Here is a 13,553-nt window from a genome sequence, read left to right as displayed (position 1 = left end):
CAGTGGGTGCAGCATTGGGAACAGGTCACATGTTCCCAAAGGCAAACTTATCCTTTAAAGAGAGCTTACTTTGAAAAAGATTTTGAAGCTATACAGCACTGCAGCCTTATGTCTGCAGTGCTGATCAAACAGCTTTTATCCGACAGGGTGGTTGAACAGGAGACAATTGGTAGACTGGCATTTGTTCTTTTTTTTTCCTTGGCTTCTCATGAGGCCATTTACACCACTAAGGAAGATCTCACAACATGACCACTAAAACATTGCCACGAGTCCTTGATGATCAGACATTTAAGGTATGAACACAGGCTCCTGAATGGTAAGCTTTAGGTGGCCAGTCAGTAAAACCACATTTTACCATCCAGCATGGTAAATAGCACTGAGCCTCTTATTACAGGGTGCCCCTAGTTAGGAGAGACGCCTGTCTTCTTGCCCTCAGTGACACCAGAGGTTTCAGCACCATCCTCTCCCCCAAGTGATCACCTCCCTGCCAGGCTCCACACAGCGGAGATAAGCTCTGGGTCACATGACCCCTTAGGGGTGAGGGAGCAGCGCTGCTCTCTCTGCATGGTTGCCGCTTGTCCCAGCGATTCAGGATAGAACCAGCTCATTGCAAAAGCTGGCACCGAAGACATAGCACTGGGAATTCTCTTCCTCCGTACATTACACACAGGGGTACAGACAACACCCAGCGTGCCAAGAAATGGAGGACTGACTTCTGTTCAACCGCACTGGTCACACATGGATCAAAATGTGTCCTGTCCCTGCTGAACTGGCCATATGTTGATCCACGCATAGACAGCTTTAGTGACCAAGCTGAAATCCACTGCACAACACCCTCTTCAGCTCAAATTCACTGCCCATTGCTCGACATGCTTTTGTTTAGTTCAAGAACATTTAAGGGGAACTAAACCTTACTGTATACTTTGTACTTATTGGTAAGCCTATAATAAGGCTTGCCTATAGGTAGTATAAATATCTCCTAAACATGCACCATTTTGGAGATATTTACTGTATACTGTGCCGATGATTTAATTGGCACATGCGCTCTGAAGGAACGGCCGTCCGTGACATTTCTTCAAAAGCGCGCGCAATGACTGACAGCTCCCATGCGCAATGCGCGGAAGTGACGTCACGTGGCTCCAGCCAGTCACAGAGCCGGTGTCCGCGGCCCCAGAAGGAAGCCAGCGAAGATGGATGTGGCCACCAGCAGGGACGACACAGGCTTCGTTTGCAGGCAAGAGTCATACTAGCACATTATGCCTTTATTTTGCAGGAAACAAAAAAAATGTATTTCCTCTAACCTTTTCGTGCCTGACAATTATGAATGCAACATAAAAATCAGTAAGGAAAGCATATAAGGTTATGACTTACCTGCACATCCAAATGCCAGGTGATAGCGAGAAGAGGGACTAAATTTGACACAGCATACATTGGCTTTGGCTTCAATACTAGCAACAGAATTATCCAAGTTGGTAGACCACAGCTTTACTGTATTAGAAAAGAAAAAAAAAAATACTGAAATGTAAAGATATCCACTTGTAAACTGATAAAAATAAAACCAGGAAAAACGTCAAGATTTGTGTTATTTCTAGGAAATCCAACCAGTACATTACAGAACATCCAGTTGCATTACAGAGCACATAAATGAGCCATCAATAATCATTCATGGGGTTTCCCATTCTAAATTGCAAAAAAATAGAGATTACAGGGGATTTATTCTTTCAAAGAAATACACCTTTGCACACTGGTACTGACTAGTATTCCAAGGTTTCTCCTCTCCCTGACTTAGAGCTGCACGATTCTGGTCAAAATGAGAATCGCGATTCTTTTGCTTAGACTAAAGATCACGATTCTCAAAAATTGAATGCCAGAAACCCACCCCCCAAAATAAATAAATAAACCTGTGATTTATCTGAAAATATGAAAAACAGACCAGCGATATGTCTATAATGTTAAAGACCATATAACTCCTATGAAAAAAGAAGAATCAAACTTTGATTCTGCTTTTTTCAAAGGAGTTATATAGTCTTTAACATTAGACATATCACTGGTCTGTCTTTTTATACATCAGAAGCAGTACCGCCGTCACCCATTGGGTGGCGCATGGATACACACAGTTGTACAGAACTATGAGAAAGAATAATACATCAGAAGCAGTACCGCCAGCAACCACTGGGTGACGCATGGATCCATCCAGCGGCGCAGGCTGCCGACATCGGTTCCGATATCGGCGCCATTTGCATTCCACGCCGGTTACGTGGAATGGGCGGTGAGAAAAATCGGGGGTCATCCAAACTGGAGATCGCGGGGGGTTTAATCGAGATCACGATTCTCTCCGCGATTAATCGTGCAGCTCTACCCTGACTCAGCTAAATGCCAGTGCTAAAAGAGGGGGGGAGGGAGGGTCACATAAGGATGCTGTGCCAACACCTGACATCCTCCTTATCATTGATGACCTAATTGGTTGTCAGGGTGCCGGTGGCTAGAAGGCTGTAATAGTGCACAATGAAAACCTGGCTTGATCCACAATTGTTTTGGGCAATCTTTAGACATTTTGTCAAGGTACCCCTGAAGGCACCTTAGTGTATCTGGGCACTCTGGTTAAAATATGCTGCTTTAGATAGACCAGTTATAAAAAAAAAAATAGCATTACTAATTATTAGTTTCATATGTAATGTTAAAAAACAAACACCAAAACCAACATTTATCTCATATATTTGCACTAAAACCCAGGACTGAACTTTGCCTTTTTTGATCACTTGCCATCCAGCATAAATATATAAACCTTCTGGATGGCAAGAGGTTCTACCAGGATCCTGGCCGCATCCCAGAATCCTGGCCACATACCAGAATCCTGGCCACATACCAGAATCCTGGCCACATACCAGAATCCTGGCCACATACCAGAATCCTGGTACAGTATTTTTTTTTAACCTGGTGTTGCTGTAAAAGGGAATCAATTTGCAGCGCTCGGAAGGGCCCTCCCCAACCCGCTGCTGCCCACAGTGGTTCCCAGACCTTGTTTTTCCAGCACATCCAACAGATGCTCGATTGGATTGAGATCTGGAGAATTTGGAGGCCAACACTTTGCCCACATTGTGGGGTTCCTCAAACCATTCGTGAACCATTTCTGCAGTTCTTTATATGTGACCCATGTACCACTAAGAGTATATCCGACAGGACCAAGAGGTACAGCTTATGGTTAAAATAAACCTATAATAACCATTTAAAGTGTTTAACTCAAAAGGTAGAAATCACTGCCAGCCCCTTTAATATAGGCAGGCTAACCACACTGTACATGTCTTCGTAAAAAGGTATTTACAATCCTTGTTTTTATAGAGATCTTCAGGCTGGTCACGTGACTCAAGGCCACTTTACAGCTCCGATACATGGCTTCTGAAGGAGGGGGTTGAGATATCTCCCTCTGACGTCAGCCAGGAAGGTGAAGTAGCTGCTCAGCCCCTCCCGCAGAAGACCTGTCTCAGAGATGTAAAGCGACAACGAGTCACGTGACCGGACTGAAGATAGCTCTAAAAATGTATTTACAATACATGCCTCATTTTTATAAAGACATGTACAGTGTGGTATGCCGGAGACACAGAACACAGAGCTGACAGGCAGGGAGGAGAGAGAGGAGAGCAGGGCTGTGGATGACAGGGAAACGTATACGGACCACAGTGGTCAGGGCTCAGCAGTTCTGATTATTGTGGTCAGTGCAGAGAGGGGGGACACAGGAAGTGGCAGAATCAGACAGGTTTTTACAGTTTAGGGAGGGGCAGATTACACAGCACAGGCACTGTGCTTTTTAATCTGCTTTAAGGGAACAGGATCTCTCTTTTTTTGGGGGGGAAACACACACACACACGCAAAACATTTTGCCAATTTGCAAAAAATTCCTTTCCAGTGACTATGCCTCTAATATTTCTATTATCCAAGAATATAGGGCAATTGATTGTACAGACTTTTTGGGGTACCCACACACATAAGGTGGCAAAACACATACAGGGGAAGATTTCAATAAACTGGTTCACACAGAATCTGGTGCAGCTGTTCATGTTTAACCAATCAGCTTCTAGGTTTTAGCCCAGGTTCACACCGAGTTGCAGGAATAAAGCTGAACTCGCACAATTTCATTCCCGCATGTCAGTCCCGGTTTCGCTGCGATTTCAGACATCTGTGCAGGTTTATGCACAGATGTCAAAGGAAATCGCACCCCCCGAAATCGCAAAAAAGCAATACAGAAACTTTTTAAAACCGGCGTGGCGCCGTGAGCGCAGTGTTGCACGAATTAGGACAATGCCATTGCCAGCAATTGCCACCGATTTGACATGTCAAATCACACCAATGTGAAGCAGGGCCGATTGTCAAAGCTTAATTGAACAAGCTGAAGTTAGAAGCTGATTGGTTAATAAGAACAGCTGCACCAGATTGTGTGCTCCAGTTTTAGTCAATCTCCCCCAGAGGGTTACAAAGAGTTATAAAACTCATAGATTTCGGGGGATGCGTTTGCGACGACATTACGTCTTAACGCCACCCCAATCGCGTATTGCTACAAACTTGAGTAGCGGATTAGATAAGCATAGTAGTTTAACTGTTAAAAAATATGCCTGACATTTTCTGATCACTTATCGGAGAATCCTCATAACACAGTGTTCCCCAACGATGTCTGTGTCAGGGAAATCCACTGCCTCTCTACACCACAATATAATAGCGCTGTCATACTCCTAGTTATTGCTGCCAGCTGATCTCCAACTTCCTATTACAAGCCATGAGTAAATACACAGTGTTTGGAATTATGATAATTGAATTCATATAACGACAGAATACAGAGATCCATAACGAACCACAGATGTCAAACTACTTTCACCAGTCAATACTGTTTAATGTCAGGAATGTGATTAACATTCAGGCGGCATCCACACACCTTTACCTCTCAGAAGTAATAGACACAATAGCCAAGCTCCGTTACTGAGGTAATAGATAACACTAGACAGTAAGGTAATAGAAACGTCACGGAGGGATACCTCCCATCTCTCCAGATTTACTTAACTAAACAATGAGCAAGTCAGCCGTGTGGCAGGGCACAGCTACCCGAAGAAATATGCAATAAGTGATAAGACAATACATTTTTACATTAAAAGTAGAGCCATCATTTGAACCGGAAAGATCATTAAAACTACAGCCAGGTTACAATTTATAGCTGTAGAATTCACACTGTATTTTCATAATACATGAAACACCATTGGAAACCTATTACACTAAATAGCATATGCCCGGTCAGAACCAATCAGAAGTAAGGTGAATGTTGGGAAACTGCTTACCAACATAGCTTTTTTTATAAGTTATTAAGCATGCTTTGTGCAAGTGAAAGAGCCGTCTGCAATCTCATATACTTATAATAATTTCATATACACATAGATCAAAGTGATTGTAAAGGTATTTTTCTTTAAATTACATGTCACGTCATTTAATATTTACCTGCTCTGTGCAAAAGTTTTGCACATAGCACCACATCCAATCCTCCCATTTTGAAGTCCAAAGCAAACCAGTCCATTGCCACAGAAAGCATGGCTCTGCCCCACCCCCGCTCTCCTCTCACAGGCTGTGACTGACAGCAGCGGGAGCAAATGGTGCTGCTACTGCCTCCCATAACAAGTGAGGAGAGGGAGAGAACTGCTGCTCTTGGGCACAGCGCTGGATTGGGACTGAGCTCAGGTAAGTATTTAGGGGATTTGCTGGGGGAGCTGAACACGGATTTATTTTTTACCTTAATGCAGAAAACGCATTAAGGTAAATATCCTTCTGCCTCTACAACCACTTTAAAGAAGCTACTGTACAGGTATTACCCAGAATTTATAACAAAGCATAAAGGTGACCATATCACAAGACAATATCACATGATTCAAACTATTTCAATTCTGTTAGCAACAACCATCCCATATTTAGGTATTTAGGGGTATTACATATATTAATGGATGCAGGGAAGGCTTAGGTGTTCAGTGCTACTAAAGCCACTAGCCAAAACAAGAGTACGTAAGGGTTAGAATGCTCAAGTTTTAAATGCCATCTGTGTCCCCATTATGGTTCTGTTTGGACACTTGGACAAAAAGACTGCATTTTTCTCCTTAATAGGGACACCAAAGAAATGTTTTAATTTCTTCTATAGCCCTACAACCTCAGTAAGGTAATTCCCTCATCCCCACTCCCATGCTGCTTACCTAGATGTCACTGCCTCTCCCAACCCAAGATGGGAGAGTCACTTAAAATTCCTTATCCGGTATACATCAATCAAAGGTTTATAGAGAGCGACATGGATGAGTATAACTTGCTGGGGTGTGGCGTTTCGCACAAATGTGTACAGCATTAAATAAGGTCCTCATGCAGCACTGTAGATGCAGATTTTCGTTATTTTTCAGAGTTCCATAATATGGAGCTGTGCCCAGATGTGAGGCCAAATTGTGATTGCTAGACAAATGGGTCAGAACAACTCCCAAAACTGCAGCTCTTGTGCAGTGTTTCTGGTCTGCAGTGGTCAGGATCTACCAAAAGTGACCCAAGGAAGAAAAACAAACAAACAAGGCCAAGAGCAGCCAAGGTTCATAGATGCACATGGGGAGCGAAAGCTGGTCCATGTAGTCCGATCCAATAGAAGAGCTACTGTAGCTCAAAGTCAATGCCGGTTCCAATAGAAAGGTGTCAAAACACAGTGCATCGCAGTTCGTTGTGTATGGGGCTGCACAGCCACACTGATCAGGGTGCCCATGCCAATCTGTGTCCACATCCAAAAGGGCCTACAATGAGCAATAGAGCATCAGAACTGAACCGTGGAGCAATGGAAGAAGGTAGCCAAGCATGATGAATCAAGTCTTTTACATCATGTGGATTGGGCTGGTGCATATGTGTCTCACCTGGAGATGAGATGGCACCAGGATGCACTAAGGGAAAAAGGCAAGCCGGAGGAGGCTTAAAGGATCTGCTACTGACAGCTTGGTGCCCAATACCACAGCATACTCTCAGAGGTCATGCATCGAGGGATCTGGGCTGTTTTGGCAACAAAAAGGGAGATCTAATCATTATATGGGTGATCAAAATTTTATGGCTAATTAGTAAAAGTCGATGTGAATGCAAAAGCAGCTTGAAGCAGGTCAGGTGGTGGTCAACTGCAAGTCAAATGCATCTGTCAATCAATCTGACTTAACACTTGCCCAAATGATATAACGTTATTATACATTACTACGATATACATTACTTGTGTTAGTGACACATACATTTGTCAACAACTTTTTTGCAGTAAGCATATTCACTTGTAATACTAATGACAGATTTTCCAATATCACACAGCAGGTGCAAACTCTAACTGTGCTAACGCGCATTAAAAAATTCTCAATACTATGCTGCAAGTGAGGCATGCACATATATGTACCACTATTTGCTATGCTGTTTTTCTCAGCTTGTACCAGAAAAAATGTGCAGTTTGTGTGTGTGACTTTTATTACATTAAAATAAAACTGCAATTTCAAACACAACAATAAGTCATTACGGCTTACTTGTCGGCAATAAAAAAAAAATTGGTTAAGACTGCAAGGCACTTTGTATTTGATTAAATCTTGCACAATCAAATGGACTCCTCGTTTTATAATATTTATGCACTGTGTGAAGTATGAGACTTTGTGATTATGAAGCATGTATAATTACCCCTTGGAGAAGGCTGGCACTTGCAGACACACATTTTTGCTTGTGTATTTGCCGGCATCATACATCTACTTAAGTACACGGCAATAATAAATGTTAACGTATTTGATTTACATCTTTAGGCTCTTAGATGCATCCTTGGGACTGCTGGAGGTACATTAAGGAGAGGCAGCGACAAAGATGCTTTACAGCCTCTTCCATTATTTCTATGGATTAGAGAAAAAATATTGGGTTTCTCTAATATTTGTGCATTTACCCTTTGGATCAGAGACCTAAAGTGAGACACCGACAATTAATCAGAAAATTATTTTCAGCAGGATTTCTTCCAAGCTTTCCAAAATCTAAATTAGCCTGAATAGCCGGGCATCCCGTTTCATTGCAGATTGTAAATGTGATTCAGTATGTGGCATTAATTTGCCTCTCCCAACTAGATGTCATGGCTTATCTCACAAAGATAACGGTAACACACTGTTTAAACTCATGAACGACATTCTTATATCTGCAATGCAGCGTCAATTAATCTCTGTCACACTATTCTCAGTGTGTGTGTTGCCATTATAGTTGGCGTGTTTTTATTATACCAGGACTGTTAAATATGTAGAATGCAGAGACAATACAAGGCCAAATAAATGGTTAATAGGCCCTATTTTTAATGTGTTATTCACATCACTTCCAACTATGTCTCTACACAAAGAGATGGAAGGATGCATGTTTGAAAAGTGTTTGAAATTAGCGGAGCTTAGCAAGAACATTCAAAGCTAGAAAATATAAAATTTCTGGGGAAATTGTGTGACGTGTTCTTGCCTCCACCAGTAGTCTACAACTGGAGTTGGCGGAGGAACTGGGTGGAGTGGCTTGAGTAACTGTGGAAAGGTTGGACTGGGCAGAGTAACTTTATGGAGTGGGCAGAGTAACCATGTGGAGTGTTTGGAGTGAGTAAAGATAGTAAACATTACACTAACCAATTGACTGATCGAATTTAAACAAAAACTGCACAGCTCCAAGCTCTGTGCACAATCCTCGGGTCCTTCACTACACCAGGTGCTGGTCCCTAAAAACTTGTTTCACTTAGCCTGATAGCAATGTAGAAAATGAAGCCGTACTCTGTAGATGTCACACCAGAGGATTAATTCAATGTAATGGGCTTCCAACACAGTCGGCACCCTAAGCCATGCCCCTTTGACAGATTTCACACCAACTGGGCTTATTCATTTGACATCTACAAAGTGTGGCTTCAATTTATACATTGCTAGCAGCGTTCAAGTCTTTGATGCTCATACACATTGATCATCCACAAAATATAGCACAATAAAACCTCAGACTAAACATTTTTGCTATGGTCATTACTAACCAATTATATTGTAAATTATACTGGGTATCAAAAAGGTGTTTTTTTTTTTTTTTTTTAAAGCGTAGGGAAGAGTTACTTTTTTTTTTAAATGACATTTTTTTACCATCTTGTCTGGTTGCATTCTTTTGCCCCCCACCGAGTTGACTGGTTTGGGATCCACAGTGAGGATCAATTCGGGCGGCCCTCTGCGTGACCCATGAGTGTTGGCTATGACCTCCTGGAGGCATTGTGGATGTTCAACCTTCAATTTTTGTTTTGATGGCTGTGTTTTAATAGTTGCTGCTCCACCACACTAGTGATGTTATTTCTGCATATGTTACATCCCTGAAGAAAGAAATTCATTTCTGAAAAGCGTTGGGCGATTCCTGTTTGATTGGTCCAAGAGACTACTGAATGAGCAGGCATTGTGGAATACTATCTCAGCACCTACTGATGTAATTTTGGTGTGAAATCATGTTTGCAGCAGCTTTCTGTTTTTACTAATGCAATAGCAATTTACTCAAATAAAGCTTGTATAATTATTTTATATTTGATTGTTCTATAGAATGTGTTTAATATGGCTGTAAACAGACCCTGTTTTTTTGTTTTTCACGTTTATACACTTTAAAATTGTATTGGGTATCAAAAATCTTTTTTTTGTTTTTGTTTGTTGAATAGAGTAGGGAAGGGTTAATTTCTCTTACTATTTTGTCTGGTTGGGGAGCCATCCCTTTACTTCCTGTCTTGGAGATGCTACAGGAAGTGAAAGGAAACGTTCCAAAGTGTGGAGAATAATCAGTAGACAGCTGTAACAGGAACCGGGGTCCTCTTGTTCTGGTGATGACTGTAAAATTTGGGATCTCCCATCACTTTTTGTGTAATAGTCACTAGTCCAAATAGAGAAAGTAAGGCCTCAAGAGCACCGAGTGTTTGCTCAGCGCCTTTCTTTCCTGACGGGAAAAGCTACCTAAAAAACATGGTAAAAGCTGCATATTGCACACACACGGATGCATGTTTTCGTGCTAATGCATTCTATTGGCCAGCATATTCATTTACTCTGGATATTAGAATGCAATGCATTCACATACCTAAAACATGTCTATCTTTTGTGCGCATTTCTGTGCGTTTGTTCAGCCCAGAGGCTTTTCTCCTGAATGCGCTGGTAAAAAAATAATAATTTTGCAACCACTATTCAGCTGTCATTGTTTTAAGGCAGGTGTGAAACAAAATGATTAAAAGTAAGGGTCATATCACACTAAGAGGTTTGGTACTAGCTAGAACACAGATTATTTTCTTCTGCTTTTTCTTCTTGAGCTACAGAGTTGCTGTTTGGTGCAAGGCTTCTCCTAGTGATAAAACGCTGGTGTGCAATGCTCACCATCAACTGCGCTGAATAAAGTGACTACTTACTGAAGACAGACTGTGCAACTACCTTTTAATTTTCTGCAGTTATTACAAACCTTTTTATGAACTGCAATTAGTTATTTCATAAAAACAAAGGCTGAGCAGAGAGACCCATGTTTAGTTTCTTAACCACTTAAGGACCGCCTCCTGCACATATACGTCCGCAGAATGGCACAGCTGGGCACAGGCACATACAAGTATGTTCCCTTTAAGTGCCCAGCCGTGGGGCGCACGCCCACGGGAACCGATCGTCGCCGGTGTCCCGCAATCGGTCACAGGAGCAGAAGAACGGGGAGAGCTGTGTGTAAACACACCTTCCCCATTTTTCACAGTGGCAGTGTCACTGATCGTCTGCTCCCTGATATAGTGAAAGACGATCAATGACGTCAAGTCCAGCCCCGCCCTCCTACAGTTAGAAACACATATGAGGTCACATATAACCCCTACAGCGCCCCCCTAGTGGTTAACTCCTAAACTGCAATTTTATCATTTTCACAGTAATCAATGCATTTTTATAGCACTTTTTGCTGTGAAAATGACAATGGTCCCAAAAATGTGTCAAAATTGGCCGATGTGTCCGCCATAATTTTGCAGTCACAAAAAAAAAAAAATTGCTGCCATTACTAGTAAAAAAAAAAAAAATTAATAAAAATGCCATAAAACTATCCCCTATTTTGTAAACGCTATAATATTTTGCGCAAACCAATCGTTAAACGCTTACTGCGATTTTTTTTTTACTGAAAATAGGTAGAAGAATACGTATCGGCCTAAACTGAGGAAAAACAAATGTTTTTTTTAATATATTTTTGGGGACAGTTATTAAAGCAAAAAGAAAAAATTGCCTTTTTTTCAAAAATGTCGCTCTATTTTTGTTGATAGCGCAAAAAATAAAAACCGCAGAGAAGATCAAATACCACCAAAATAAAGCTCTATTTGTGGGGAAAAAAAGGACGCCAATTTTGTTTGGGAACCACGTCGCACGACCACGCAATTGTCAGTTAAAGCGACGCAGTGCCGAATCGCAAAAAGGGGCAAGGTCCTTTAGCTGCTTAATGGTCCGGGTCTTAAGTGGTTAAAGGATAAGTTCACGTTTACATTTTTTTTTATCAATGAAATTTGGAGCCTGTAAAGCTTTGCACATGCAGATCTGTCAGTGTATCTGTACATTCCGTATGGGCAAGCAGATACAATCACACAGGAAGAATCAAACTTGAGGGGGGGGGGGGGGGGATTGGGCAGTGGCTTCAGCATTGGGGAGATGTTACATGTTCCACCCTTAAAACAGGTGGAATATGTAAAATGTTAACAAAAGTGGGCTTATCCTTTAAAGCCGATTTCCAGCTTTACTATCACTATCTACCTTCCTGCAATTTTCAGCTTCCAGTGCTGTCACAGTTTGAATGACAATTGCGGAGTCATGCAACACTGTTATAATTTTCTTCAAAAGTTGTAATGAATTTGTGTGCTTTGGAGTCTTGGTGGAGATGGTCCACCCGTGACTGACCAATGATGGTTTACAAGATACTGCTATATCGTCAAGAAGAGGAAAGTGAGCTCCCCTTGCTCTGTACCCTCCACAAAGACTACTCTTGGGCACTGTAGCTAAAGCCCTGAATGTAGAAGTGCAAACTTAGTCTGCATGTCAACATTGCACCACCGTGCATTGGCATTATACACTGGGCATCAGCGATATTTCAGTGAACCTCAGTAATAAAAGCGGACGCTGGTGAGAACAGAGGATTTAGAATTTATTCAGTCAGCAGTCATTGTCTAGAAAAGCGAAAACTTTTATAAACTTGTTCAGGTTTCGGTGAGATTCTTTCAACACAATTATGCAATTCTGGATTCACGTTTATTACAAGTAGTGTAAAATTTTATATTGCAATTTTATAGCTTCTGCTGATTAAATGCCATGAATAAGTCATTATGTGCTTAATGTTTTATAGTGTCATTTCAAAATAGAGCCTAGAATTGTGTCATGTGGATGACTAATGGACTTCAAGCCCCTTGGGGTATTTGACAGTTGAGACAACATCCTAGTCTTTTTTAGTTTTTTTTAACAGTAATGACCGAAGTTCTTGCCAAAGAATGTTGAATGTTTTTAAAATAAAAACAAAAGTTATAGGCGTACACAAGAATTTTTAGAGAATCCCATCTAAATAATCTTCTACTGCACATATATCATTTTCAAATCACGTAGATTTATTTTGACAACGGGGACATGTATTTAAAAAAGCAATGACAAAGAAAAAGGGTAAACCCATCTATGAAATATTCTAATATTTGTTCCCTTTTGGTCAATTCTATACAGAAATAAAAATGTTTTTGTTCTATCTGATCAATAAGGGCAAAAAAAACTGCTGATACCAGGCATTTACAGCTGTCCGGTGTTCACTTACATACCCCAAGGAGAGCATTTAGCCCTCCCAGCTAATATGTTTATTTATTTATTTTTATTTTGCACCGACATACACTTTAGAGCCACAGGGAGGATGTTTTTATTCCTCAGCAATTATAACAAAATAATGCTATAGGCAAAGCTTTTTTTTTTTTTTTCTTACTTTAGATAAAAGAAGGGTTATAACCCCTGTAAGGTTTATTTCTGCTATCTCTGTCCCATTTTGGAGAATTACTTACCTTCACTTCCTGTCCCATAGCCAAAACAGGAAGTAATCGGAAACTCCTACACACTAAAGGGAACCTCTTGGAGACCCCCAGGTCACCTAAACTAGTGTCCCCATTGGAAGATTTCCCCCCTATTACTTTTCTGGGGACAACCTAAAATTTGGGATTTTCTTTCACTTTCGATAACAGTCAACAGGAGAAATAGAGGGTGAATCTCCTTAAAGGGGTTGTAAAGGTACAATTTGTTTTCCTAAATAGCTTCCTTTACCTTAGTGCAGTCCTCCTTCACTTACCTCATCCTTCCATTTTGCTTTTAAATGTCCTTATTTCTTCTGAGAAATCCTCACTTCCTGTTCTTCTGTCTGTAACTCCACACAGTAATGCAAAACTTTCTCCCTGGTGTGGAGTGTCTATAATGTTAAAGACCATATAACTCCTATGAAAAAAGAAGAATCAAACTTTGATTCTGCTTTTTTCAAAGGAGTTATATAGTCTTTAACAT

The 13,553-nt window shown here is 41.1% G+C and overlaps 1 protein-coding gene and 1 non-coding gene across 5 annotated transcripts in view; both read right to left on the bottom strand.

Annotated features, from left to right (window-relative positions):
* Nucleotides 1–13,553, bottom strand: part of COP1 (COP1 E3 ubiquitin ligase) — a 277,841-nt gene that overhangs the window by 82,642 nt on the left and 181,646 nt on the right. For all 4 annotated transcript variants that reach the window (XM_040360368.1, XM_040360369.1, XM_040360370.1 and 1 more), the window contains one exon: nt 1,372–1,488. In XM_040360368.1, coding sequence (XP_040216302.1) covers nt 1,372–1,488 — 117 coding nt within the window. The remainder of the gene's footprint in view (nt 1–1,371; nt 1,489–13,553) is intronic.
* On the bottom strand, nt 574–707 carry LOC120946388. The gene has a single exon (XR_005750717.1). It is a non-coding gene; the product is annotated as a small nucleolar RNA SNORA57 (small nucleolar RNA).

Source organism: Rana temporaria, chromosome 7 (assembly GCF_905171775.1).
Source record: "Rana temporaria chromosome 7, aRanTem1.1, whole genome shotgun sequence".
Taxonomy (NCBI): Eukaryota; Metazoa; Chordata; class Amphibia; order Anura; family Ranidae; genus Rana; species Rana temporaria.
The sequence above is the reverse complement of the archived record's forward strand: the minus strand, read 5'-3'. Positions and strand labels throughout refer to the sequence as shown.